This window comes from Entamoeba dispar, genomic scaffold (genome assembly GCF_000209125.1).
Source record: "Entamoeba dispar SAW760 scf_1105229457779 genomic scaffold, whole genome shotgun sequence".
NCBI classification, from domain to species: Eukaryota; Evosea; order Mastigamoebida; family Endamoebidae; genus Entamoeba; species Entamoeba dispar.
The window spans coordinates 72215-96838 of record NW_001852863.1 but is presented as its reverse complement, the minus strand read 5'-3'; the positions used below and the strand labels follow the sequence as shown (position 1 = coordinate 96838).

Sequence of the window (24624 nt, the reverse complement as noted above, 5' to 3'; positions counted from 1 at the left end):
TATTCCATAAGTAAATGCGTTTCTAAAAGTGATGAAACATTTATACGTGATGTTTTAACACAAGTTGATATTATTATTGAAGTACATCAAAATTTCCTTGAAATGTTTCAAAAAGGATTAAAAGAAACAAAACCTGGAGAATTACCAATGTTAGGTAAAGAGTTTGTTAATAGTTTACAATTTTTAAAAATGGCATCTCAATATATTGGTAATTATGATAATTATATGAAAAAATTAACTGAAATTACTCAAAAAGATTCTTCTATTGAAAAAAGTGTTAAGAAGGCAAAAGAAAAATTTATTAATGAACATAAAGATGAAAATATTACTATAGGATCAATTCAACCATTAACATTTTATCTTATTACACCTATTCAACGTATTCCAAGATATGAATTACTTATTAGAGATATGTTAAAAGATGTTGGAAGAGATTTTCCAGATTTAGAACAATTAAAGAAAGCTTATTTACAAGCAAAAGAATCAGGTAAAGGAGTTAATCAAGTTAAGATGCAATTAGAAGAAAACGAAAAATATACAATGGTAAGAGATATAATTAAAGGTGAATTAAAAATAAAAGACGAAGTTTTTAGAAAATTTATTTGTTGTGGACCAATGTACTTTATTGAAAATGTTAATACACCACCATCTAAATTAATGTATATCTTTTTATTCAATGATGTTCTTCTTGAAACAAAACCATTAAAAATTGCAGGAAAATCAGTTAGTACTGAAGATGAGAGAGTTTAAAGAAAGCATTTAATAATTTAAAAGAAGTAAAAAATATTAAAGACTTAGAAACATATGAATTTGAATTAATTAGAGAATTACCATTTACATTAGGTGCATGTACATTTAAACCAATTAATGATACAAGTGAAGTAAAAAATTTATTTTCTATTTTATTAAGAGAATATAAAGTTATTAGAAATGTTGAAAAAGATTTTCCAACATTAGCAAAATATTCTACCTTTACACAAGAAGAAAAAGAAGCATGGAAATCAATTATTTATGATCAATTTAGATATGTAGATGAAATAATAGAAAATAAAGAAAAAGCTCAAAAAAGTAAAGGGGATATTGTTACTTCTGAATTGTCTAGATTAGAACATATGAGACACGTTTCTTCTACAGCGTCTTGTATTGGTAGTAATGATTCAAGTGCATCTAATACAGAATCTTCAAAAAGAATATCAGATGCATCATCAGTTTCTACTAATTCATCATCAGGAACATCAATTATTGGAACAACAAAAGTAAATAGTAGTATTGTTCCGTTAATATCATCAAATGAAAAAAATAAAAATTTACAACAATTTAGTATTCAATATATATCTGATACTCCAGGCAATTTAGTAACATCAGGTAATGTTATTAGTAGTATATGTAAAACATTATCTGATTTAGAAAATCAACATAAAACTGGAAGTGATGAACAATTATTTAAATCAATAGATGAAAGAACAATGACGGAAAAAAATAACGAACATTATAAAATGGTTGTTCATGAAATGACTGAAACAGAAAGAATACATATTAAAGGACTAGAAATTTTAAAAGAAGTTTATTTATTTCCCATTACTAAATCAACTAATTCAGAAAGTGTTACTTTTGTTAAAGGAATAATTTCTCAAATAGAAATTATTATTGGAGTTCATAAAAAATTTTTAAAAATGATGGAAGAAGGAGAAAAGACATCAAATGAAGGAGAACTACCAATGTTAGGAGCTAATTTTGTAAAAAATATTCAATTCTTAAAAATGGCTGCTACATATATTTCAAAATATTCCAGTTATCTTGAAGGTTTAACTGAGATTATGAATAAAGAAAAAGATGTTGTAAAGGCACAGAATAAAGCTAAACAAGAATATAGTAAATCACATAATAATTGTAAAATTGAATTAATGTCATTTTATCTTATTACACCTATTCAACGTATTCCAAGATATGAATTACTTATTAGAGATATGTTAAAAGATGTTGGAAGAGATTTTCCAGATTTAGAACAATTAAAGAAAGCTTATTTAGATGCTAAAGAATCAGGTAGAGGTGTTAATCAAACTAGAATGCAATTAGAAGAAAATGAAAAAGTGTCACTCATTCATCAAGTTATAAGTGATTTTCCAGAACTTCCTAATTCATCAGCTCGTAAATTTATTTGTTGTGGACCAGTATTTGCTATTCAAAATATGAACGATTTTCCAAGTAATATTGTTTACTTATTTTTATTTAATGATATTATTGTAGAAACTAAAGTAATTCGTTTTAATGGTGTTAAAATTAAAGAAGAACAAGGAGTTTTTGATCCAGTGTTATTTAAAGAATTGACTGAGTTAAAGGATTTTGAAGACTTACATAATATTAAATTTGTATTCTCTAAAGTTTACTACCTCCAAACACAATCTAAAGTTATGCCACAAGGAGATAGTTCTATGGTAAAACATGTCATGATGTTACTTGCATTTGAAACCCCACAAAAAGAAGCTGAAAAAACACCATTTGCTTTAATCAAATATGCTGCACCAACAGATGAACAAAAAGAAGTTTGGAAATCAATTATAAATGATCAAATAGAAGCAATTAAAGGTAGAGAAGAAAAGAAAAAGAAAGCACAAATACAATTAAATGAAAATATTTCTGAATCTGTTAGTACTCCTGAGAAGAGTTATTCTCATATATATGACAGACTAACAATCAAATATAAAGCTAAAGAAGTTGGGTCATTAGTTACTTGTTCTGGACCTATTGTTACTGTAGCTAAAATATTACAAGATAATTTTGATCATCCCAAAACAAACATTGAAGCATTCTTTAAAAAGATTGAAGAGAGAGAAATGACTCCAGAAGATGAAAGGTGTTACGTTAATGTTATTCAAGAATTAGAAAATGGAGAAAGAGATCATCTTATGAATTTAAGAACACTAAAAGAAGTTTATTTAAGTCCAATAATAAAATTAGTCAATAAAGAACATGTTACAACAATAAATGAAATAATTCAACAAATTGATGTAATGATGAATATCCATCAGAATTTCTTAGACACTTTTGTTAAAAGTAAAAAAACACAACAAGGAATACCTGGAATTGGTTCAGAGTTTGTTAAAAATATTCAATTTTTAAAAATGGAGGCAACATTTGTTAATAATTTTAATACATACCAACATGTATTAGATGAAGTTTGTAAAGATTCATCTATTATAAAAGCACAAAATAAAGCTAAAGAACCATTTATGCAACAAACATTAGAAACTGAAATTCATCCATTAATGTTTTATCTTAATCGTCCACTTGTTCAAACACCAAAATATGAATCATTAATTAAAACAATGTTAACTCATGTAGGAAAAGGATTTTTTGAATTAGAATTATTAAAGAAAGCATATTTAGATTCAGTAAAATGTTCAGACAGTGTAAATATGATGAAAATAAGAATTGAAGAAAGTGAAAAATATCTAATGATAAGAAAAACAATTATAGGACTATTTAGCAATGACACTATTATTACTCGTAAATTTCTTTGTTGTGGACCATTATTTATTGTAGAAAAAGTTACAGAAATACCACAAAAATGGATGTATTGCTTTTTGTTTAATGATAGATTAGTTGAAACAATGCCAATTAGTATTGATAACAAACCAATTAAAGATTTTGTTGATGCATTTGCAAAATTAAGAAATATGAAAAAAGTAGAAGAGTTAAGTAATTGGCAATTTGAAATAATAAAAGAATGTATATTTAATACAGAAACATATGTTGAATATTGTTCACATGAAAATGTATGTAAAAATCTTGTAAATTTAAAGATATCTCAAATTCCATATAAATTTTCATGTTCTACTTTGTTAGAATCTGATACTTGGAATTCTATTATTTTTGACCAAGTTGAAAGAATCAAAAGTATTGCCCAAACAAAAAGAAATAGAAGAAATGCTGGACTAGACTTTGAAATTGGACTTCATAAGAAACCATTAAATTCATCAATTATTTCTATTAGTAGAACTCGATCGACTGATACTTGTGAAGATTTTAAATTAAATACCAATAATCTAGAAATTAAAGTTCCTTCTCGAGAGTCTCCTTCTTCTACACCTCGAAGAGCTCGTAGGGGAAATGAAGATGATAGAATGAAAGAATTACAACGTCTTCAACAAGAACAATTGATTGAAAAGAATGGAGATAAAAAGAAGAAAGAAAAAGATAAAAAGAAAAAGTGATAAAGTATTTTTGTGGTATTAAAATAAAGATTCAATTGAAAAAGGTTTCATTCTATTCCATTTAATTTCATTCAATATATTTGTATATCTATTTAATTAAAGAGTCAAACACATAAAATGTAGATTAAATAAAATTTATTTTTAATGCTTCTTCATATTGTTGAAGAAGCCATAATGTTCTTGGGATGAGAATAGGTTGATATAATTTCATAGAAGCTAATATTAATGTCAGACCTTCTAAATCACAACCATATATCTCTTCAAATAAACGAATCCATTGACAATTACGGTCAAGATGAACATCTCCATATTTTACAGAATTAAAGAATATATTTCCTCTCATTCCAAGTTCTTCAGAAAATCTAAGTAATAACATTTTTCTTTGATGTAAAGACAAAGAAAAGAAAGGTGAAATATGGGTTATAACATAAGTCGATAACCTAGCATTCTTTACTATCGATTGATAATTACTTGTTTGAACTTTTCTTATTTTAATTACTGATAATTTATCTATTTTTTGAGTTTGAATCATCCACTGAATTAATTCATGTGCACGATTATGAAAATGTGTTGGTAAAGATAAAGCAGAACATATTTGAACTGAACGACGAGAAGGATCTATTATACAAAAAGGAAGTGGAAAATTAATATAACTTTCAACAGATATTTCTGGTGTAAAAACAATAGAAAATAATGGAATTGGTTTTTCTAATACAACTGGATAAAAAAACATTGGATAATAATGTCCCATATGAATTGGTGTATTAAATGGTTCAAAAAGATTCATAAATGCACTTGCACATTTACTATTTGAAGTAATACATATTGTTGTATAAGTTTGTTGATGAGCAGAAATAGCTGACGAAATAAAAGAAATATCATCTTTAAACTGTTTTGAAATATTTGATTGTGGTAAATAATTTTCAATTGGAAGAAGTTCTGGTTTAGGGAATGTTAAAGATACTAATGTTTTTTCTATAGAGTCTATTAAATTGTTTATTTCATTAATAATAAAATCTAAAGCATTTCCTGTACTGAAATGAATTACATAAAATTTATAAATAATTAGATTTAATGAGTCATAAAGAGTATCAAAGAAGAAATGGTTTTTAGTTAATGGTGTTGGTAGTACTGGAAAATTTAATGAACAAGTTAAAATTAATGAAGCCCTTGATCCTCCTACTTTTTCAATAAAGAATGGAAAATGAATTGAAAAAACTACATCTTCTACTTCTGTTCCATTAAATGGACATGTTCCATAACAAAATAGAAATCGAGTTGGAACGTAAGTTGTTTTAATCATTGACTTAGATTTTCTAATTGAATTGTTTAAAGATAACAAACGGAAATACTGGTTCATTCCAAATTTAGTTAGTTCCATTGCACTATGTCTATTTGGTGTTTTACTTTCCCATTCTATATCAATTTTCTTTGTTGAATGATCGGGTTGAGTTGTTAATACAACACGAGACACATATTGTGATGAAATTGTTGTTGTTCTATCTATAACATTAATAGGCACAAATAGGCATTAAAATTATTAATGTTAAAAAATAAATAATAATAATAATAATAAAACAAACGATATTTCCAAGAAACATTAGTGAGAACTTCCTTCATTTTTATTTTCAATGTTCTATGATAAGTGTACCAAATTAATCCCCAATGTTCATATATATCTTTGCATATAAATTTTTCTTTAGTCAATGAAGATATTGTAGTAGGTTGTATATTTTTTCTTTTTGGTGAAGTGGCTTTAGACTGAAGTCCTGAGATAGGAGTAGAGTTACTAAAAGAATGCCAAGACTCAGAATTGGAAGAAAAAGACATTTCTGGTTGAAATTATAGTTTTTTTATAGTTTTTTTATAAAAAATAACAAAAAAGAATTAAAGCAAACTAATAATATATAAAAATACTTTTTATTCTTTTAAATAATATAGTCTTTTGTTTCTAATTGACAGTTACTACAAATGCTATCAAATAACCAATCACATTGGATACTTCCTTTTTCAAATCCAATATTAATATCTGATTCTTTTTTATCTTTTACAATCTTTGCACCACATTGTCTTAATAAAAACATATATTCTAATTTTTTAAATCCAATAACTTCTTTTTTAGGAAAAGAACTTAAATACACTTTTAACCCATTTAGAAGTTGAACCTTGTTTAATCGTTGTTGTTTGCAAGCAATATATTTTGTACATTCATATTCTTCTTCTTCTATAATAGCATTATTCTTTATTATTGCTTCAATCCAATCTTCACTAAGAATCCATTTACCATCAGAAATTCCTTTTAACATTTTAATTGTTCTACCAAAATTATGGCATACAATATGTGTTGCACGTTTATATATTTCTATTACATGAAGATGAGGAATCCCATCTAATGACTCTGAGTAAAGTTCTTTTTGTTCATCTTCAAATCCACTAAGATAGACATAAATATCATTACATCCTTTTTTAATAATAGGATTAAAGAGAACTTTTTTATAATTATTATCTTCTTTATTAATTTTTGATGATAAAAATACTTGAGAATGAATAGAATTGTTTATTTTATGAGTATTCTCTTTATCTTCTTTTTCAAAAATTCTTGATTTTTGTGGTTTCTTAAGAGGTTGGTCATTAGTATTTTCTTTTAAATACATATAAGGAATATACTCATCAATTAAAAATTCTACTTTCTTTGGATTCTTTCTAAGTCTTTGAACAATACGATTCTTTGTACTTCGTTTATCTTTTGGTTCATTTTCATGTTTTATGGATTGTCCTTTGGTTAATTCAATAAATCTTTGTATTATATCATTATTTCTATTTGGCAATACCTTTTCTTTTTTACTTTCATTATCATATTCTTTAACTATTTTTTGCACTTTTTTTTTATTTGTTTTCTTTGTTCTTCGTTTTAGATTTTTAATAGAAGTTTCTCTATATTGTTCAACAAGAAAATCTTCATAAGTTTTTGCCTTTTTTAAGAGAGGTACCTTTCTATTTTTTTCTTCATCTTGTTCTGTTTTAGGAAGTTTTGGTTTCTTTTTTCCTTCATTTAATTCAGTGAACTGATAACTTTTATTTAAACTAAGAGGATTTGTTTTAGTTTGGTGTTGAATTGACTCATTTGTTTTTATGTAATCATTAATTTTTGTATCAGCATTTTCTTCAATCAGTTTTGTTTTTTGAATAGTATGATTAAGTTCTTCCTCTTCTATTATTTTGTCTTTAGGTTTTGATTTGTTCTTTTTGAGTGTTGTTTTAGTTAAAATAGTATTGTCTGTTGGTAGTTGTTTTATTGTGTCATCTTTTTTTTTATTAATATTTTTTATTGAATCCAATTCTTCTTCTTCAAATTTTTCTTCTTTTAATTTTTGTTGAATTTTAATAAATATTGTTTGTAAATTTTTATCTTCATTTTCTGACGAATTTTTATGTTCTTTATTATTAGTGGAAGAACTATCTTCATTAAGTTTGGGGTTAGAAACGCTTTGTTTAATTTCATTATCTCCAATATTCATTTCAAAAACATCTGGACAATTTTCACTTACTTCTTCTTCTTTTACTCCAAGAAATTTTTCATACCTTCTTATTTTAAACAAAGAGTCATACGCGTTTTGCATTTTTTCTATGATATCACTATCTGTTGTAGTGTTATCATTTTCATTACTTTCACTCATTGATATTTTAGTGTTTTTAAAATTCTTTTTTTTAAAAAAAAAACAACTTAAAATTATTAACTGTTTATTGATAAAAATACTATCTAATTATTTTTTTTCTTCATCATAATGAATATAACCATCTATATGAATAAATTGAAGTTCTGGATGTTTCTTATAATGTTCTTGTATTTTTTGATATGTATAACAATAGAAATATAATAAATCATCAACTTGATTTGTATAATCCCATTTCATTGCGTCATACCATTCTCTATAGAAATAATAAATAGCTTCAATGGTAGCTAAATTACTTTTTCCACAGTGTTGGTATCTCCAAAATATTGTTTCTTTTGATTGGATAATAACTTTCTTTAAATTACATAGATTAGGACTATTTGCGACTTGATTAGCTTTTTGCCAAACACTTTCAATACAAACAATGGTTTTGTATTGTTCAAGATGTTCTATTTTATCAAGAGGTTGAGCGTCTGGTGATGGAAATAAAAGTAGTGTTGTTTTCTCATTATATTTTGGGACATCTGGAAATACAATCCAATGTGTGTCTTCAGGTGCTAAAATTGTTGCAGCCAATGCAGTAGATTTACTTGGCCTTTCTTTAGGATGCATTACAATATCAAGAGTGATTGGAAGTTTAACTATAGGTGTTGGTAGTAATTGTTTTCTACAATTATAACAATAATACTTCATATGTTTATGACATTGAGGACATTCTATTCGTTCATTATTTTTGTCAATAGTTTCAAGAAGGTCATAAGATGAAAGTTTTAAGTTATTTATTAAATCAGTTTCCATTAAATAAATTTATAAAATTTTAAGATTAATTAAAAGGTAAAAACTAATAAGAAATAATAAATGTATAAATTAAAGATATTTCAAATTTCAAATGGAGTTTTCTTTGGATAAATTTTATCCATCTCTGACTTAAAAAATGAAATAGCCTCATCAACAAGGTACATGTCTTTACCATTAAAATTATCATTTACACAAACGAATGGAGTTTTCTTCATTTTAATTTCTTTTAATAAATTTTGGTTTTTTAATATACCTTCTTCTATCGAATAATATACTAAAATGGGGTTTGTTTCAAACATAGGAACTCCAAGTCCTTGTTCTAATAAATAATTTCCTTGAAGAAATGGAAGTGCAAGATCTGTATCACTTCTAGTTCTTTTTTTCATTGACTCTAATAATGGTTGATAAAGATCATTATAAAGTCTTTTTAAATTACTCTTTCTAAAGAAGTAACAATGGTGTGCAATATAATGTCTTCTTTTATCAACATTAAAAACTTTATTCATTTGTTCATTTGCATTTGATATTGTTCTATCCCATTGGTTGTATTTATTTCTGAATAAAAATGGTGCAACCCATGTTTTTTGATATACTCTCATTTTACCATCTTTGTCAAATATATTTGACGCGTGAATAGGTGAATTAATTAACATATCATCATTTAAATAAATAAAACATTCATTAATACCTTTTAGATTTGCTAATGCAGCCTCAATAGCATTAGAATTAAATGTTGGTAAAGAGGCTTCTTTAGGAAAGAAATCACGATGATAAATAACACGAAGACTATCAGGTGTTGACTCACTATTATAATAAATTAATTTACTTTTATTTAAAAATGAAGGAATTTGATATTCATCTTGTACAATAAGATGCCAGTGAAGTTCAAATGGAACATTTTCAAAAACACTTCTCATTGAATATTTTATTGTTTCATAATCTCTATATCTTATTTGAGGTATATCTCCTTCAACATATTTTCCAAATTCTCTCTTCCAGTTTGGTTCATCTCCATTAACATATAACCAAAGAATATCAACTCTTCCATTACAATAATCTGGAAGTGTGTCATTGATTGGTATTGGATCAAATTCAATTTTTTCACCTATTCTTTCAAGATTTGTTTGAGCTGTAAAATCATAAGGATATCTTCCATTAAATCGAGGTACTTCTTCTATCATTTTCATTTTATATTCAAAAATTGTTTTTAATTTTTCTTGAGAAACACTTTTTACATTATCACGACTAGCTAATAACCTATAGGAATATTTTGAAAGATCAACTGGTTCAAGTTGTGAGTCTTTACTATAGATCTGTTTGTAAAAATCTTTTTCCTCTAATTTGTCTTTAAGGTACTGAGTCAATCTATCTTCTGCATATCTTTCTAAAAGTCCTTTTTTCTCTTTTTGTTTAACTTCTTCTTTAGATAAAATAATATTCATATTATTTGTTCCTTTAATACAAAATACTGTCATAACAATTAATGTAAAACAGAGTATGGTAATAATTATTGTAATAATGCAACTAACCCCTTTAGGCATAATGTTATAAATTTAAATGAATTAGAAAGATGGAAGTTTTCGAGTTATAATTCTATTTCTAAAAACTCCGTATGATATTATTATTTCATCAATACTTTTTTTTTTAAGAATTTAAAATAGAGTTAATAGTATAATTTGAACAAAAGAAAAAAAATACTTATCTGAAAATACTTAAAAAAGAATAATTTTCAATAAAAAATAAAACAACATAAGTTTGTTAAATTGGTATTATTGATTAGTTTTTTTTTTAAATGATTTATTAAAAAGCAATTTAGTATTATTTGGAATTTATTATTTCTTTTACAAAAAAATAACCCTTATTTTTCTGTAGAATTTCTCTTTTCCATGAGAAATCAGTAGTATTATTAGAACTTAAAATAAACAATAAAATTAATTTAATCAAAAGAAGTGAAAAAAAAAAAAGAAATAACTGAAGTAATTTAATTGAATGTTAATTAAATTTAATTAATATTAAAAGAGTAATAGATTTAATTAATAGAATTACAATCAAGAATTATAAAGTAAATATCATTTCTAAATTACAAAATAAAATACTTTTTTAATTATATTAAGTATATAAAAAAGAATAAAAATACTTTATTAAAGAACCTTTAGAAAAATTTCTTACAGTATATTTATTCAATTTATTTTATACAAAATAAACATATTGAGTTCTAATTATATCTATATAAATATGAGTTAAAAGTATAACACAGAATAATAATATTACATATCATTTACATAATTATTATTACCTTTTATTTTACTCAAAAGTATCATCTATAGTGTATAGGATAGGTGCCCAACTATTTTCATTGTAACGTTTTATTTCCATTAAACTAATACGAATACTTTTTAAAGATGGGTTATTTATTTGTTGACACTGAAAAGTATTTTTAACTAATTCAGATGTACCTCTTCTTTCTGTCATTGTAAATTTTGGTATTTCAATGGGAATATCTTTTGTTAATGACTCTTCATTAGAATTTGTTTCAATAAAATCTGATGAATCATCACTTGAAGACAATTGTGGAATAAATGGTTTTTGTTTAATTTTACTATTATCTTTAGTTATTTGAACAGCATCAAACTGTTGAAGGAAAGCATCTAATAAATTGTTTCCTATTAAATCATCTTCATTAGGTGGTTCTACAAAACTATCGAATTGACTCATTTCATTTTCTATCATTCCATTAATATCAAAACCTTCTTTAGTTCTATCTTTCTTTAGCATTTCTTGTTGAAAAACAAGTAATTTCTCAAATACTTTTTTTTCTTCTTTCTGAACTTCTTCTAAAGCTTCTTGGCATTGTTTATTATCATTTATTTGATTTTCATTTTGTTGGTAACCAAGTTGGTCTACAAAATGATCTAAACTTGTGTCATTGTCTTTTGAATAATCAACATCAGTTTGTTGTTCTTTTTTATCATCACACTCATCCAAATCAACAACACGATTTAACGGTACATTAAATTCTTTATGTAACTCTTTTTTGAATTCAATTTGATCCATATCTAAATTGATAAGCATTCTTTTCATCAATAAGAATATGTCTTTTATTTTACTTTCTTCAAGTTCATTAACTTTATAATCGAATATTCTCATGAGTTCTTCATCGATATGTGACATGTTTGTATATCTAAATTTCATTATATTAGTTTTTTTTTTTAAATTTTATTTTTCACTTTTTCATTAAAAAATTGAAATTTCAGGTGAAATTCTCAGGGTTTTTACTTTTGTAAATTTACTTTTTTTACTTTCATTTAACAAAATGCCAGAAGACAAACCACAAGGTAAAACAATAGAAGAATTTTTTGCCGAAATTGACCTCGATAATGATGGTTCTGTTAATGCTGATGAATATTTTAGTGGTGTTAAAATGTGGAGAAAAGATATTACTGATGATGATAAACCAAGTCAAACTCTTTTATTCCATTTAGCTGATTTAAATGATGATGGAGAAATAGATATTAGGCAGTTTGCCCGTTTAATTGCTATCTTAAACAGAGGATTTGGTAAAGATATCAAATCTGTTTTTACTGCAGTATTTAGGTTGTTGGACATTAAAGACCAAGGCAAAATTGGTGCTCCAGAATTAGAACGTTTATTAAAGAAAATGGGACTTCAAATAGAATCAGATGATATTGAAGGATTTATGGATCAAGTAGATCAAGATCTTGACGGTTTTATCACATTAAAAGAATTTTTAGCTCATTTTGTAAAGGAACCAAAGGATGGACAATAAACAAAAGAACTATAAATCAACAATAAATAAGAGTCCAAGTCATTTTTTATACAATTTGACAATTAGTTTTAAATTGATTGATTAATCCATTATTTTCTAATTCCTTCTTTATATTAAATTTAAATGGAGTATTTCCATAATTAATTGTCATTTTATTCATAAAATCTATAGAAATAACAGCTGATAAAGAGTGACATTTAAATGGAATAGATGGTAGTTTAATTCTATTTTTTGTAAAGAATACTTCTTTTGTTTTAGTATTATATCCACAACCAATAGTATCATTACTTGATGAACATATAGCATATGGTTCACTGTATTTCGTTATTTTAGACTCATTAAACAAAAACCCATTTTCAGAATAATACCCAATACTACCAACATCTAGTCCAACTAATCTCTTTAATTGTTAATAATATTCTTAATTTTAAATAATCAAAACAAACATTTGATGAAGTATATTCTTCATTATGTATTCTAATTACATCTATAAGTCCAACTGATATCACTGCACTTCCTGTTATAGTCACTTCAAAGTATCTAATAGAAGCATCAAAAATAGAAAACTCATTTTCATTTAATATAGTGACTAATTTATCTGATTTTCCTGCTAACAAAAATTGAGTTGAAATTAAGACATCAATACAGTCGATCTCACTAAAAGTTCTTTTTTTCATAGATAATGTATTTCCATGTTTTTTTATTCGTTCACTATTTAAAAAAAATGGAGCCATATCTATATATCAATAAACGTTCTTATTTTTAATAAAACAAAACAAACAAAAGAAATTTGAGAATGTGTCTTCATTGAATAGTTCTTTTGGAAGAGATAAAGGTAATATTAATATTTTTTGAATTAATTTATTAAATAAAACTACGTTAATCCCAAGAAATTCTATAGGACTTCTTATATTCATTCCACTTACAAATTTTATTGAAGAACAATATTGAATATTTACATATTTATTATAAAAACTACAAGATGGAAGAACTATTTTAATAACCCTTAAGAAAGTAAAATCTCTAACAGAATCTATAGTCCCATAAATATATATCCTCTCACCTCCCTCTACAATAAGTTCTTTAAACTTATTTGAATTACATTGGACATGAATATCATTACTTCTTAATATCATTAACTTTTTTATATTAGTTAAACCAAAATGATATGTCTCATCAATGGTTTGGACTGTAACATTATCACATTCACTAATTATTAACGTTTTGAGATTTGGTAATTTTTGTTGAAGAAAAATATTTCTACATTGTTCTAATTTTATTACTTTTAAATAAAAACAATCTGCTGGATATAGTGGAACAATGTTCATTGTATTTTGGACAACAACAGGATTAACTTTTAATAATTGTAATTCTTTAATACATTTAGGAATTGTCCAACAAGAAGTTGTAGTGTCTTCTGGTATTAATAATGAACCTCTACTACGCTCTATTTCTTCTTTAAGGAGAGGATTATTTTCCATTAATACAACACATACAGTAGGTTGTCTTTTATCAATAATTTTATTAAATTTGTCACAATTATAAGTTCCTTCTATTGCTAGAACTTTTCTAGGGGCAGTGTAATTTAATTGGATTTGATCTAGTTGGTGTTGGGTGAGCATTTTATAAAACAATTGAACATTAATCTTTTCAAACTCTTTAACTTCTTGACGATTAAAAGCACTATAAAAAGAGATTAATATGACTTTTATTCTATTATTGATACCAATAATATTCCTTAACTTTCTAAGTAATGGAAGAGTTTTATAAGGAAAAATATATTGGTTCGATTGTGGCTCTATTTGAATTTTATTTAAACAACGTAAATTAGTTGATTGATCTTTAAATGAATTTTCAATAAATTGTACAATTAATTCAATATCTCCAAATATACTCTTAAGAGAAGTAAACTTTGAAGCATTTTTAATATAACACATTGATTGTTCTTCTTTTGTTTTATAAAATGTTAACGTAGTAATTTTATTAAATAATGGTATTAACTTTTTTTGTTGGTTTTCCGAAATTAAAAGAAAATTCGGATTTCGTATGAATGTGCAAGTATCGAAGATTCTAGGTTTATTTAATTGAAAAGAACAACAATTAACTGTTTCTGGATTGAAATGATAAACAAATTTAATAATACTAAATGGAGTCGTTAACCATGGATTAACTTTAAGGTCATTGATAGTTGAAAAACATTTTTTATTGATTTGAATAAAAGATAAAACATCAAAATAAGTTGTAAAATAAAGTGATACATTCATTAAATAAACACGTTCTAATTTGTAAGTCATATTAATAAACGAAAAATCTATCTCATTTTCAGTTCTTTTTCAAAAAGGAACTTATTATACAAAAAATAATTATTTATTAAGTATAATATAATTTATTCTATTATTTATTGAGACAAGAAGACAAATTGTGTCGCTATCTTCTATTATTTTTATTCTTTATATTTAATTATATTATATTACCATAAAATGACGTCATTATTTAATTTTTTTTATTATTAGATGTTTGATTTCTTGTATCAACTTAAATTTATTGTCATTGAATAATCTCTTTTTAATCAATTTATATTTGTTATAAATTAAACAGTAAAAATATTTTTTGATTTACATTTTTTTTTACATTTAATTTAACGTAGTTTATAGAAAGAAATGAACAATTATAATAATATTAATTCGTCTAACTATTTGTTGTTATAATTTAGTTTTTTTGTTCCTTTTATTTATTCTATAAGTATCCACTTTATGTTATTTACATTTATTGTTATTGTTATTCATCTTTATCATAACATTATGAAGATATTAAATACACCTTAAAGTTGTTGAGGACATTTAATACTTACTTTATGATTAAATTAAAAAAATAATAACAGATTTTTGATGTTATCATTTTTATACAATAAAATAATAAATAACAAGAAAAAAGGGGTTTTAAATATGATTAAAATAAAACTAAATGTTTAAATAATAATAATTTAAGAATACAATAATTTAACATTTTTCTTCATACAATATTCACATCCCAAATAACAATCTGAAATTAAATAAATGCAGAAATTAATTGAATTTATATTTAGAGGAATTGGAACATGAACGTTGATAGTAAATATATTTGGTGAAAAAGGTATTTTTAATTTTTCCTTATAACACACTAAATTTTGATTTTCTATTTCAACAAATAAATAAAATCTTTCTTTAATTGCTTTTCTTAAAAATGGTGTATGACTACGAATTGTCTTATCTTTTTCTTTTAATTCAGTACTTTGATTTGTTTGATTTGTTTCTGGACCAAATGATTTTTGTAAAGTGTACATCACAGGTTTTCTTCTTATTTTTATTTCTAATTCAATTGAATGAGAAGTGTAAGTAATTTCTTTATTTAGTCCTATATCAATTTCCATATTTGAAGGAAAGTATATTAAATAATTTTTCCATAATTCTAGTTGGTGTTCATTATAACATATCTCATGAAGTTTCTGTAAGCGTTCTAATGCATTGATTGATCCTAATTGAGATGTTGTAATTTTTTGCATATACATTACTTGACTTGATTGAAATTCAGGTAATTGAAGATATTCAGTTTCAACTGTACACGCTTGTGCAATCATTTGTCCCATTTTTGTAGTCAATACCATTGCGTCAAGACTCCCCTTGAAGAAGAAGTAATTAATTAAATCAATAATTATTTTTCTTAAATCAGGTATCATTGAATAAAGAGTATATTTGAGATACTTTGGCAATTTAATTCTGGTGAGGTATGCACAAATTAATGTCTGTGCTTTAACAACTTCTTTTGTTTGAATATGAGGTGTATTTAAAAGGTCTTGATTTACTTTACTTCTAATTTGTGGTAAGAGTTTTGAATCATATGAATTATATGTAATATGTCTTTGTACTAATGCAGTTGAACTCATTGCTTCAATAATTAATGAGAATGACACAAAATTATCAAATACTTTTTCATAAACTAATTTGTATTGAGAATGTACTTCATTATTCTTATTAATTGTTATTCTATGAGAAGATGAACTAAAGTAAATGAAACGTTGAGTAAAACTAATAAAAGTATTATAACAAACTTTCTAGAACAAATTAATAATACGATTGGTATTATCAAAAAAATTGTTGTGTTATAAACCATAAAAATTGTGTACATAGAATTAGTATTTGGTTGAAAGATAGAAGGTAGAGCAATTAAATGAGTAGAATTTGTTAATTGATCCCATTGACTTTTCCATTCTAAGAATCTGTTTTCATTCCTTAATAATTCATATGCATACTTTTGTCGAAGATATACATTTTCTTCTTCAAGAGTTACTTTTTTTATTAAATACCTTAATTGAATATCATGAAATCGGTGTTCAATATTAAGTCTATTTGATGAATTAGAAATGTTTAAAACTTTAAATGGATTATATGGTTCAATAACTTCAGTACAACATTTTTTCCGTTGTTTGTTTAATGTATAAAATAAAAATATTAAAACTATCATTATTAAAACCTAATTTGTTAACTATTTGGTTATCTTTTGTATGAATAACAACAAACAGCAATAAATCTCTTAATAGTCAATGGTTTCTTCCATCTCATCTCATTCAATTTTTGACATTTCTTACATTTACAAGGAAATATTTTTTGTCTTGATGTAAAAATACTTCCAACGATACACACCATTACAATACAAAGAAACAAAACAAAATAAGTAATAAAAGCAATGAAAAGTTGTGTATCATAATAGTATGTCTCATACATAACTTAATCTGTTTTAATCTTTTTTGTTTCCTTTTTCTTTTTTTTTTGTTTTTTATAATTAAATTTGTTTTTAAAAACGAAATTTATCTAAAATTGAAAAACAACAAATATTACTATCTGATTGATTATTTATATAACAAAATCCATTAAATATAATTTTTTAACAGAGTAAGAGTACATTAGTAATATTATCATCACAAAAACGAAAAATAACTAACTTATTGTTATGCCTTAAATTTTTACAAGCGAAGAGAATCTCAAGCTACTCAAAGACAATGTTTTATTCCTAATATTTAATAATTTTATTCGTTTAGATAATACAATATTACAAGAAGATTATTTGAAAGAATAACCAATTATCTATCATTCATAACTTTTTATAAAGACCCCGGTCATAATAATAAGAAAGTTATAGCTATTAGAATTTTTTTTTCATCTGGTACTGTTGAAAATCAAAGTACAACATAACACTTTATGTAACACTTTTACTAAATTATTTATAAAATAGATTTTTAACATTACAAACTCTAGTATTAATAAAGATTATAATTTTGTACAACATCTCTTCTCTCTTAACTTCTTTTAAAAAATAAATTAAAAACTATTGTATTTACTTCTTGTAAATGAGTAATTGCCTAATTCAATAATTTTGTAATATCACAACAACTAAGTTATTATTTACCATAAAACAAAGATAAAATTCTATTTAATCAATACTATTGATAATATTATTAATTTACATAATGATATGAACATTTAGTATTAAGTGTTTAAATACATTAAATAATTTAGTAAGTTTTTAATATCTAAATACTAAATTTAGTTTATTTTGGCAATATCTAATATTGTTTCTTTTTGTCGTATATTCGTAAATGATACTTAATAGTTTTAAACCGCCTGAGTATTTCTGGACTATGTAAGAATAGTCAATAACAACAAAATATGGTAAAAACTATTTGTTTCTCTTTTTAAATATAAACTCTTCACTACACCCGCTTCTTATCAAAGCCTTAGAGTTATGGTCAATCGTAAGGCATTGTCAAAACTTTAAAAGCATATTATATTGAAACTAACATAACATAAATAAAGATGAAAAAAAAACATAAATTAAATAACTGTGAGACAAATTAAAATTTAAAAAATTAGGGTTGATTTATTTTGTGGAATTTTTTAATTAGAATTTGATGATGAGATATTTAGTTCTTGGTCTCAGTAGATGACTACTCTTCAGGTTGATCATATTCGTGCTAAGTTTCATATTGATGATTACAACCAAAAAGCACCTGATGTCGCTAGACAATTTGAACGAATTCATGATGAAGTAAATCCAAATGTTGTAATGACTTTTGGAGGTGATGGTACATTTTTGAAAGCATTTCATGAGAATTATCATTTACAATTACCATACCTTGGTATCAATTGTGGAAATCTTGGTTATTTAATTAATCCTATACAAGAAGTAATGGATTCAATTGAAAAAAATAAACCACTTAAATGTTATTCGTATCCTTGTCTTAAAGTCGATGCCTCAAATGGAAGTACTCAGTTATCCACTCAGTTCGCATTCAATGACGCATGGATTGAACGTTTAAATGGTCAGTGTTGTTGGTTTGAAGTTATTATTAATGGGGTTGTACGAATACCTAAGTTGTGTTGTGATGGAATTGTTGTATGTACACCAGCAGGAAGTACTGGATATTCTAAGTCTATTGGAGTAATGCCAATTCCACCAAATGCTAATATGATTGGATTTGTTCCAAATAATGCAAGTTATCCTCTTGGAATAAGACCATTATACTTACCATTAGATACAGAAGTTATTATTAAGAATATTCAACCAAATAGAAGGAAAACTCGTGGGTTTTATGATGGTGTAGAATTAAGTGAAATTACTGAATTAAAAATAAAAGTAATTGAAAATGGATGCAGAGTAATTTATGCCCATGAAGAAAATTTAAATAAAACATATATCAATAAAGTAACTAAGGGTTTCTTTGAATAAATAAAATAGTGATTTTTTATGTATTCCTTTAAGTAAATAAATTTGGATTTATTAAATAGAAATATCTCAATGATTTGAGTTTACCTTCTAACTTCGTTTGTTTAACCAAAGACATTTCAAAGTTATTAACAATTAACATTTATTAAAAATACTATAAAATCACTTTTTTACTTATAAGCACATTATCTATCTTCATTTTTATAAACATATTTTCAAATAACATTTATATTTTTTTCTTAACAATATTAGTAATAAATGAATAATAATAATACTGACTTATTAGATATGTTTTACCCATTATTTGTGTAATAATAATAATGACACTTTTTGAAGTGACCTTTAATATGTCTTCAAAAAAAAAAATTCTAAACATTTTTAAGAAGGAAACATTTAATTCTTAAATCATTAAAGATACAAAACTTATTAGATAGATACGAATATAAATTTACTTTGTTTAAAGGTTTTTAATTCGTCTTCAGATTATTATAATTTATGACTGACGTTATTATGTATTGTTTAAAGTACAGTAGTTGATGAGGTTAATTTGAATATATAAATAGTTTTACTTCTTTTTGTTATTTTGTTAGTCAATTGATTAATACTTAAACCTTATTTTAAATCTGTATTCAGTAAAACTAAAAAAGGATAAACGATGAACGCTATTAAACCTAAAACAATTGTATTAGATGTTGATGGAACATTAACCTTACCTGCTATGATGACTCCAACAGAGAAGGTCAAACAAGCTCTTCAACGTGAAATTCAAGCTGGAGGTGAAATTCTTATTGCATCAGGAAGGCCTTTAAAAACAGTAATGCCTATTGTAGAAAGTATTGGATGTTCTCCAATAACTGTATTAACAAGCAATGGTAATTTAACTATTAGACTTCCTGAAAGAAAAGTCTTAGCATATCATCCATTAAATATACAGGCATGTATGCCAATAGTTGAAGTTCTTGTGAAAGAGGGAATATGTGGATATTTAGTACTATGCAATAAAAAAGATATAGAAAATGGAGGAACTGATGGTAATGCACGAATTGGAGATTATTTAAAAGTTATAAAAGAAGAAGACCAAAGTGTTAAAATTCCCTCAACTGATTATAGTAAGTTTCAGCGATGTGATAGGTTTATTCAACCTATTTCAATTGAAGAGATTAAAAAAATGAAAGGTTCTGATATTTTGAGTATTCATATCCATCCACCAACAGTAGAAGAAACTATTTATTTAATGGAATTATTAAAGAAATATAATAGTTATGACATAGAAGCTAAACGTTCAGGAGAAAAAATTATTGAATTATATAATCCACATATTAGTAAAGGTACTATTCTTGAACAACTCCATTATCAAGGGTTAGTTGTTTATATGGGAGATTCAGAGAACGACATTACTGGAATAGAGTGGGCAGTATCTCATAATGGATATGGTGTTGCTATGGGAAATGCATTTGACTCAGTAAAGGAGAAATCCAATTTTATAACTAAAACTGTTCAAGAAGATGGAGTAGCTTATGCATTAGAATGGATAAATTCAAGTTTAGATAATTCAGATAAATAAAATTAAATAAAACTTTTTTATACGTTTTTTATAAAAGAATAAAAATTCAATAACACAAACTTCTTAATTATCTTATTTAATATCTTTTTACAAATCTAAATTATGTAAATTTATATTTTATATTTATTATTAAGTAAAGTTCATAATCACCTTTCAATTATAATGTAATATCATTCAAAATAAAATGTTTTAGTTTTAGATGTGCTTTAGTCTTAGTACTATTTAAAAAATAATTAAATAATTTTCACTTATAAAAAACTCATTTCACTATTAATATCTAATTACATTCTTAGATTCAAAATATCCTTATAAAAGAACAATTTAAATATAAAATAATAGATAAATCTTTATTAATGCCTCTTAAATACAATACTATTTCATAAATTGGTGACCAATTTTTGTATTAGTAGATATTATTTATGTTTATAGAAAAAGTAAACAGCTATTCAATAATTTAAATAATGAATCAGTCATTTTTAACATTTTAAAAATAATAATATAGATTTGTAAATTTAATAATCTCAAAAATTACTAACTCTTTAAAAAAATAAATAACCATAGATGCTTAAGTAAAAATGAGTTTTGAAAATCAAAATAATTTAAGCACTACCTATGGTTGGTGTTTTCTTATTAATAAATTAGAACAATGATAGAACCTTTGTACTTGTTAGTATAATTGCGTCTTAATATTAAATATATAACAAGTCAATTATAAATGATAGATATAAAAATAGAATAGTCTTATTTTTAAATTTATAATAATTAAAAAAAAATAATAATTCAATTTGAAAAACACAAACCAATAAAACAAACAAATTTTTAACAGTTTAAAAGTTGTTCTTTTTTCAAAAATCTTTATTTTTAGACATAAAGATAGTATTAAAAAAAAGATAGAAAAGAAACTTTCTTTCAAACATTCCAAAATTTCTTTCAAAAAGAATTTTTATCATCTTTAGAAAAAATATAATTTTAGATATTCTAAGATAATGGCTCAAGGTGGTGCTATTCTTACAAATATTCAATTTGTCGATGATTATGAAAATATTGGTTCAGATAGTTTTGAAGCTAGTCAAGAACCTTCCTTATTAGATGTTTTGCCATTTACTCACCTTAAAGGAATATCTTTATTAAGTGTCTTTTCATTAACAATGAATATTATGATTGGTACTGGTGTTTTTGGTATGCCTCTTGCATATTTTGAAGCTGGCCTTGCTCTTTCTCTTGTGTTATTATTTATTTTTTATTTATTAACTTCATGTACTGCATTATATGTTTTAGAGGCAATTTCAAGAGTAGGAACATATATTAAAAGAAATGATTTGTTAAATGGATATAAACATAGTAAAGTAGATATGTATGAAGCATATGGATATACTTCTCTTGCTTCTCATACAGCTGGAAAATGGTTTAAAACTGTAATTAATGTCTTAATGATTATCAATTGCTATGGAATTTTGTGGTCTTTTGTTGGGACAAGTGTAAGTTCAATAGGAACTATTTGGTGGTCATTTCAAAATGAACCTGAACATTGCCCAGTTAAAGGACACTTTTCACTAGGATGGGAGTGTCAAGCAACATATTATGGATCAATTTTGTTTTATGCTTTACTTGTTGTTCCATTATCCTTTTTAAAACTATCATCTCAAACCTTTGTTCAATTTTTAATGATGTTGTACTGTGTCATTGTTTTTGCTTTGATGTTAATTACATGTTTTGTTCAACTTGGATTTGAGGGTCCAATTAGTGAAATTAAAGTTTTTGATTTTTCAGGATTTGGAACAGTATTTTCTCATACTGCTTTTGCTTTAGTTTGCCATATCAGTATTCCTGATATCATTGCCCCTGCAGAAAAAAAAAAATAAAACTCATATTCCAATCATCACTTCATTATTTATTGCTTCATTATTTTATGGATTAATTGGTGCAGTTTGTTCTGTTACATTTGGAGAAACTGTTCAAACACCAGTAACCTTAAATTGGGGAAGTTATACAGGAATACACTCTGGTTGGACAGAAGGAAAAACTCAATGGTATGCATATATTATTCGATATTTAATAGTTTTCTTTCCATTAGTAAATCTTACAAGTTCATTTCCTATTGTAGCACAAACAGTTACAGGTAATATTTGTTCAATGTTTTCAGAAGAAGTAATGGCAAGTAAAAAGAAATACTTAATTCGATATACTGCACTTTTCATATCTATTATTATTCCTTTCGTTTTAGGATCAATTTCTTCTTCATTAGAAACAATCTTTGATTTAACTGGTTTAATTTCTTTTATTTTAGTATTTATTGCTCCATGCATTTTCCATTTATTATCAATCAGGCTATTTCAAAAATGTTCTTTATTCTCATATCATCCAAATACTCCATTTTCTAGTTTGTTTATCTTTTATCATTGTATGAATATATTTTAATTTATCACTAGGTTTCTATTCTACTCCTTTTGTAGTATTAATAGTCTTCTTTTTGTCAGTGATTCTATTTATTGTTTCAGTAATAGTTTTGGTTTTTGGTGTAATCACATCATATAATCCAGAACCAAACAGCTCTGGTTCTTTGATATCCTAATTGATTCCTTCAAATAAGTTTCTATTACTTTTGTCAAAAACAAAAAAAGAAGAACGAAACAAAAATAAAGAGCGTTTCAATTCAAAAAAAAAAAAGAAAAATGGAAAAAAGTAAACAGAACTTGAAATCGATCAGAGTGTATAATAGCCATGATGGATATGAAGATCGCTAATAAATACCGGTTAGTTAAAAAATTAGGAAGTGGTTCGTTTGGTGATATTTACATGGGAGTAAATACATTTAATGAAGAAGAAGAAGTTGCTATTAAAATGGAATCAACTAAAGCACGATGTCCACAATTAAGATATGAATATAATTTGTATAAAATACTTATGGAAACAGGAGAAAGTGGAACAAAGGCAACAGGTATTCCTGCAGTAAAATGGTGGGGAATGCAAGATGATTGGAACTTGATGGTTATGGAATTACTTGGACCATCATTAGAAGATCTTTTTACATATTGTGGAAGAAAGTTTTCATTAAAAACAACAATTATGTTAGCTGACCAATGTATTAAACGTATTCAAGAAGTTCATGATCGATTTTTTATACATAGAGATATTAAACCTGATAATTTTGTTATGGGAATGCGTAATATGAGTAATACAGTTTATGTAATTGATTTTGGATTATCAAAGAAATATCGAGATAATAAAACTATGAAACATATTAAATATGCTGAAGACAAGGCCTTTGTTGGAACTGTAAGGTATGCATCAATAAATAATCATAGAGGAAGAGAACAATCAAGAAGAGATGACTTAGAAGCACTTGGATATATGTTTGTTTATTTTATGAAAGGATCTTTACCTTGGCAAGGGATTAAAGGAAAGAAAGTTGATAAAAATACTCAAATTCTGGCTAAAAAGGAAAGTACTCCATTAAGTGAATTATGTGAAGGATTACCAGAAGAATTTGCTACTTATTTAGATATTTGTAAGAAACTAGGATTTGATCAAACACCTGATTATCTTCAGTTAAGAATGCTATTTTGGAGAATTGCTAAAAGAGAAGGAATTGAATTTGATGGACAATTTGATTGGATCCAATATAAAGGAGACAAAACACCTCAAGACACTATGCCTGAAATGGTTGATATTGAACGTCATGGAAGTGGAAATGGTGATTCCGGATCCAAAAGTGGTAGTGTTGAATAAGAAAATTTATTTGTTTTTCACCAATATATAAGAGTTTTTTTGATATAATAAATGAAAATAAAGAATAAATTAAAGAAACAGTAATTAATTATGTTGAAT

The 24624-nt window shown here is 25.0% G+C and overlaps 13 protein-coding genes across 13 annotated transcripts, besides 31 other annotated features; 6 read left to right on the top strand and 7 right to left on the bottom strand.

Annotated features, from left to right (window-relative positions):
* Positions 1-102: 102 nt before the first annotated feature.
* On the top strand, positions 103-4214 carry EDI_113410 (Rho/RAC guanine nucleotide exchange factor, putative; the record flags this gene model as incomplete). The annotated part of the gene is made up of 2 exons (XM_001733757.1): positions 103-727; positions 799-4214. The coding sequence occupies 2 exons, from the start codon at positions 103-105 to the stop codon at positions 4212-4214; spliced, it is 4041 nt and encodes a 1346-aa protein (XP_001733809.1).
* A 123-nt stretch (positions 4215-4337) lies between these two features.
* Positions 4338-4360: a sequence feature (AT_rich).
* On the bottom strand, positions 4339-6044 carry EDI_113400 (uncharacterized protein; the record flags this gene model as incomplete). Its single annotated transcript, XM_001733756.1, has 2 exons — positions 4339-5717; positions 5798-6044. The coding sequence occupies 2 exons, from the start codon at positions 6042-6044 to the stop codon at positions 4339-4341; spliced, it is 1626 nt and encodes a 541-aa protein (XP_001733808.1).
* Positions 5263-5290: a sequence feature (AT_rich).
* Positions 5771-5790: a microsatellite.
* Positions 6045-6053: 9 nt separating the features above from the next.
* Positions 6054-6154: a sequence feature (AT_rich).
* EDI_113390 (uncharacterized protein) lies at positions 6143-7891 on the bottom strand (the record flags this gene model as incomplete). Its single annotated transcript, XM_001733755.1, has 1 exon — positions 6143-7891. One exon carries the CDS (start codon positions 7889-7891, stop codon positions 6143-6145), a length of 1749 nt encoding a protein of 582 aa, XP_001733807.1.
* Positions 7047-7127: a microsatellite.
* Positions 7520-7544: a sequence feature (AT_rich).
* A 13-nt stretch (positions 7892-7904) lies between the features above and the next one.
* Positions 7905-7989: a sequence feature (AT_rich).
* Positions 7979-8686, bottom strand: EDI_113380 (DTW domain-containing protein, putative; the record flags this gene model as incomplete). The annotated part of the gene is made up of 1 exon (XM_001733754.1): positions 7979-8686. One exon carries the CDS (start codon positions 8684-8686, stop codon positions 7979-7981), a length of 708 nt encoding a protein of 235 aa, XP_001733806.1.
* Positions 8685-8760: a sequence feature (AT_rich).
* A 6-nt stretch (positions 8761-8766) lies between these two features.
* Positions 8767-10161, bottom strand: EDI_113370 (capsular polysaccharide phosphotransferase sacB, putative; the record flags this gene model as incomplete). The annotated part of the gene is made up of 1 exon (XM_001733753.1): positions 8767-10161. The coding sequence occupies one exon, from the start codon at positions 10159-10161 to the stop codon at positions 8767-8769; it is 1395 nt and encodes a 464-aa protein (XP_001733805.1).
* Positions 9492-9526: a sequence feature (AT_rich).
* A 435-nt stretch (positions 10162-10596) lies between the features above and the next one.
* Positions 10597-10723: a microsatellite.
* A 16-nt stretch (positions 10724-10739) lies between these two features.
* Positions 10740-10832: a sequence feature (AT_rich).
* A 158-nt stretch (positions 10833-10990) lies between these two features.
* Positions 10991-11878, bottom strand: EDI_113360 (uncharacterized protein; the record flags this gene model as incomplete). The annotated part of the gene is made up of 1 exon (XM_001733752.1): positions 10991-11878. The coding sequence occupies one exon, from the start codon at positions 11876-11878 to the stop codon at positions 10991-10993; it is 888 nt and encodes a 295-aa protein (XP_001733804.1).
* Positions 11869-11910: a sequence feature (AT_rich).
* Positions 11911-11999: 89 nt separating this feature from the next.
* On the top strand, positions 12000-12473 carry EDI_113350 (calcium-binding protein, putative; the record flags this gene model as incomplete). The annotated part of the gene is made up of 1 exon (XM_001733751.1): positions 12000-12473. The coding sequence occupies one exon, from the start codon at positions 12000-12002 to the stop codon at positions 12471-12473; it is 474 nt and encodes a 157-aa protein (XP_001733803.1).
* A 46-nt stretch (positions 12474-12519) lies between these two features.
* Positions 12520-14767, bottom strand: EDI_113340 (uncharacterized protein; the record flags this gene model as incomplete). The annotated part of the gene is made up of 3 exons (XM_001733750.1): positions 12520-12873; positions 12920-13209; positions 13255-14767. 3 exons carry the CDS (start codon positions 14765-14767, stop codon positions 12520-12522), a joined length of 2157 nt encoding a protein of 718 aa, XP_001733802.1.
* Positions 12875-12909: a sequence feature (AT_rich).
* Positions 13310-13347: a sequence feature (AT_rich).
* A 51-nt stretch (positions 14768-14818) lies between the features above and the next one.
* Positions 14819-14876: a sequence feature (AT_rich).
* Positions 14877-14908: 32 nt separating this feature from the next.
* Positions 14909-14946: a sequence feature (AT_rich).
* A 15-nt stretch (positions 14947-14961) lies between these two features.
* Positions 14962-14985: a sequence feature (AT_rich).
* A 50-nt stretch (positions 14986-15035) lies between these two features.
* Positions 15036-15115: a sequence feature (AT_rich).
* Positions 15116-15330: 215 nt separating this feature from the next.
* Positions 15331-15476: a sequence feature (AT_rich).
* EDI_113330 (uncharacterized protein) lies at positions 15457-17233 on the bottom strand (the record flags this gene model as incomplete). The annotated part of the gene is made up of 3 exons (XM_001733749.1): positions 15457-16495; positions 16561-16982; positions 17030-17233. 3 exons carry the CDS (start codon positions 17231-17233, stop codon positions 15457-15459), a joined length of 1665 nt encoding a protein of 554 aa, XP_001733801.1.
* Positions 16946-16981: a sequence feature (AT_rich).
* A 19-nt stretch (positions 17234-17252) lies between the features above and the next one.
* Positions 17253-17287: a microsatellite.
* A 526-nt stretch (positions 17288-17813) lies between these two features.
* Positions 17814-17834: a sequence feature (AT_rich).
* Positions 17835-18357: 523 nt separating this feature from the next.
* Positions 18358-18378: a sequence feature (AT_rich).
* Positions 18379-18449: 71 nt separating this feature from the next.
* On the top strand, positions 18450-19235 carry EDI_113320 (poly(p)/ATP NAD kinase, putative; the record flags this gene model as incomplete). The annotated part of the gene is made up of 1 exon (XM_001733748.1): positions 18450-19235. The coding sequence occupies one exon, from the start codon at positions 18450-18452 to the stop codon at positions 19233-19235; it is 786 nt and encodes a 261-aa protein (XP_001733800.1).
* A 194-nt stretch (positions 19236-19429) lies between these two features.
* Positions 19430-19506: a sequence feature (AT_rich).
* A 381-nt stretch (positions 19507-19887) lies between these two features.
* On the top strand, positions 19888-20796 carry EDI_113310 (uncharacterized protein; the record flags this gene model as incomplete). Its single annotated transcript, XM_001733747.1, has 1 exon — positions 19888-20796. The coding sequence occupies one exon, from the start codon at positions 19888-19890 to the stop codon at positions 20794-20796; it is 909 nt and encodes a 302-aa protein (XP_001733799.1).
* Positions 20789-20929: a sequence feature (AT_rich).
* Positions 20930-21015: 86 nt separating this feature from the next.
* Positions 21016-21041: a sequence feature (AT_rich).
* A 73-nt stretch (positions 21042-21114) lies between these two features.
* Positions 21115-21151: a sequence feature (AT_rich).
* A 117-nt stretch (positions 21152-21268) lies between these two features.
* Positions 21269-21316: a sequence feature (AT_rich).
* Positions 21317-21479: 163 nt separating this feature from the next.
* Positions 21480-21577: a sequence feature (AT_rich).
* A 205-nt stretch (positions 21578-21782) lies between these two features.
* EDI_113300 (uncharacterized protein) lies at positions 21783-23214 on the top strand (the record flags this gene model as incomplete). Its single annotated transcript, XM_001733746.1, has 2 exons — positions 21783-22604; positions 22645-23214. 2 exons carry the CDS (start codon positions 21783-21785, stop codon positions 23212-23214), a joined length of 1392 nt encoding a protein of 463 aa, XP_001733798.1.
* Positions 22023-22047: a sequence feature (AT_rich).
* Positions 23215-23403: 189 nt separating the features above from the next.
* Positions 23404-23488: a microsatellite.
* Positions 23489-23517: 29 nt separating this feature from the next.
* EDI_113290 (casein kinase, putative) lies at positions 23518-24525 on the top strand (the record flags this gene model as incomplete). Its single annotated transcript, XM_001733745.1, has 1 exon — positions 23518-24525. The coding sequence occupies one exon, from the start codon at positions 23518-23520 to the stop codon at positions 24523-24525; it is 1008 nt and encodes a 335-aa protein (XP_001733797.1).
* Positions 24526-24624: the final 99 nt, after the last annotated feature.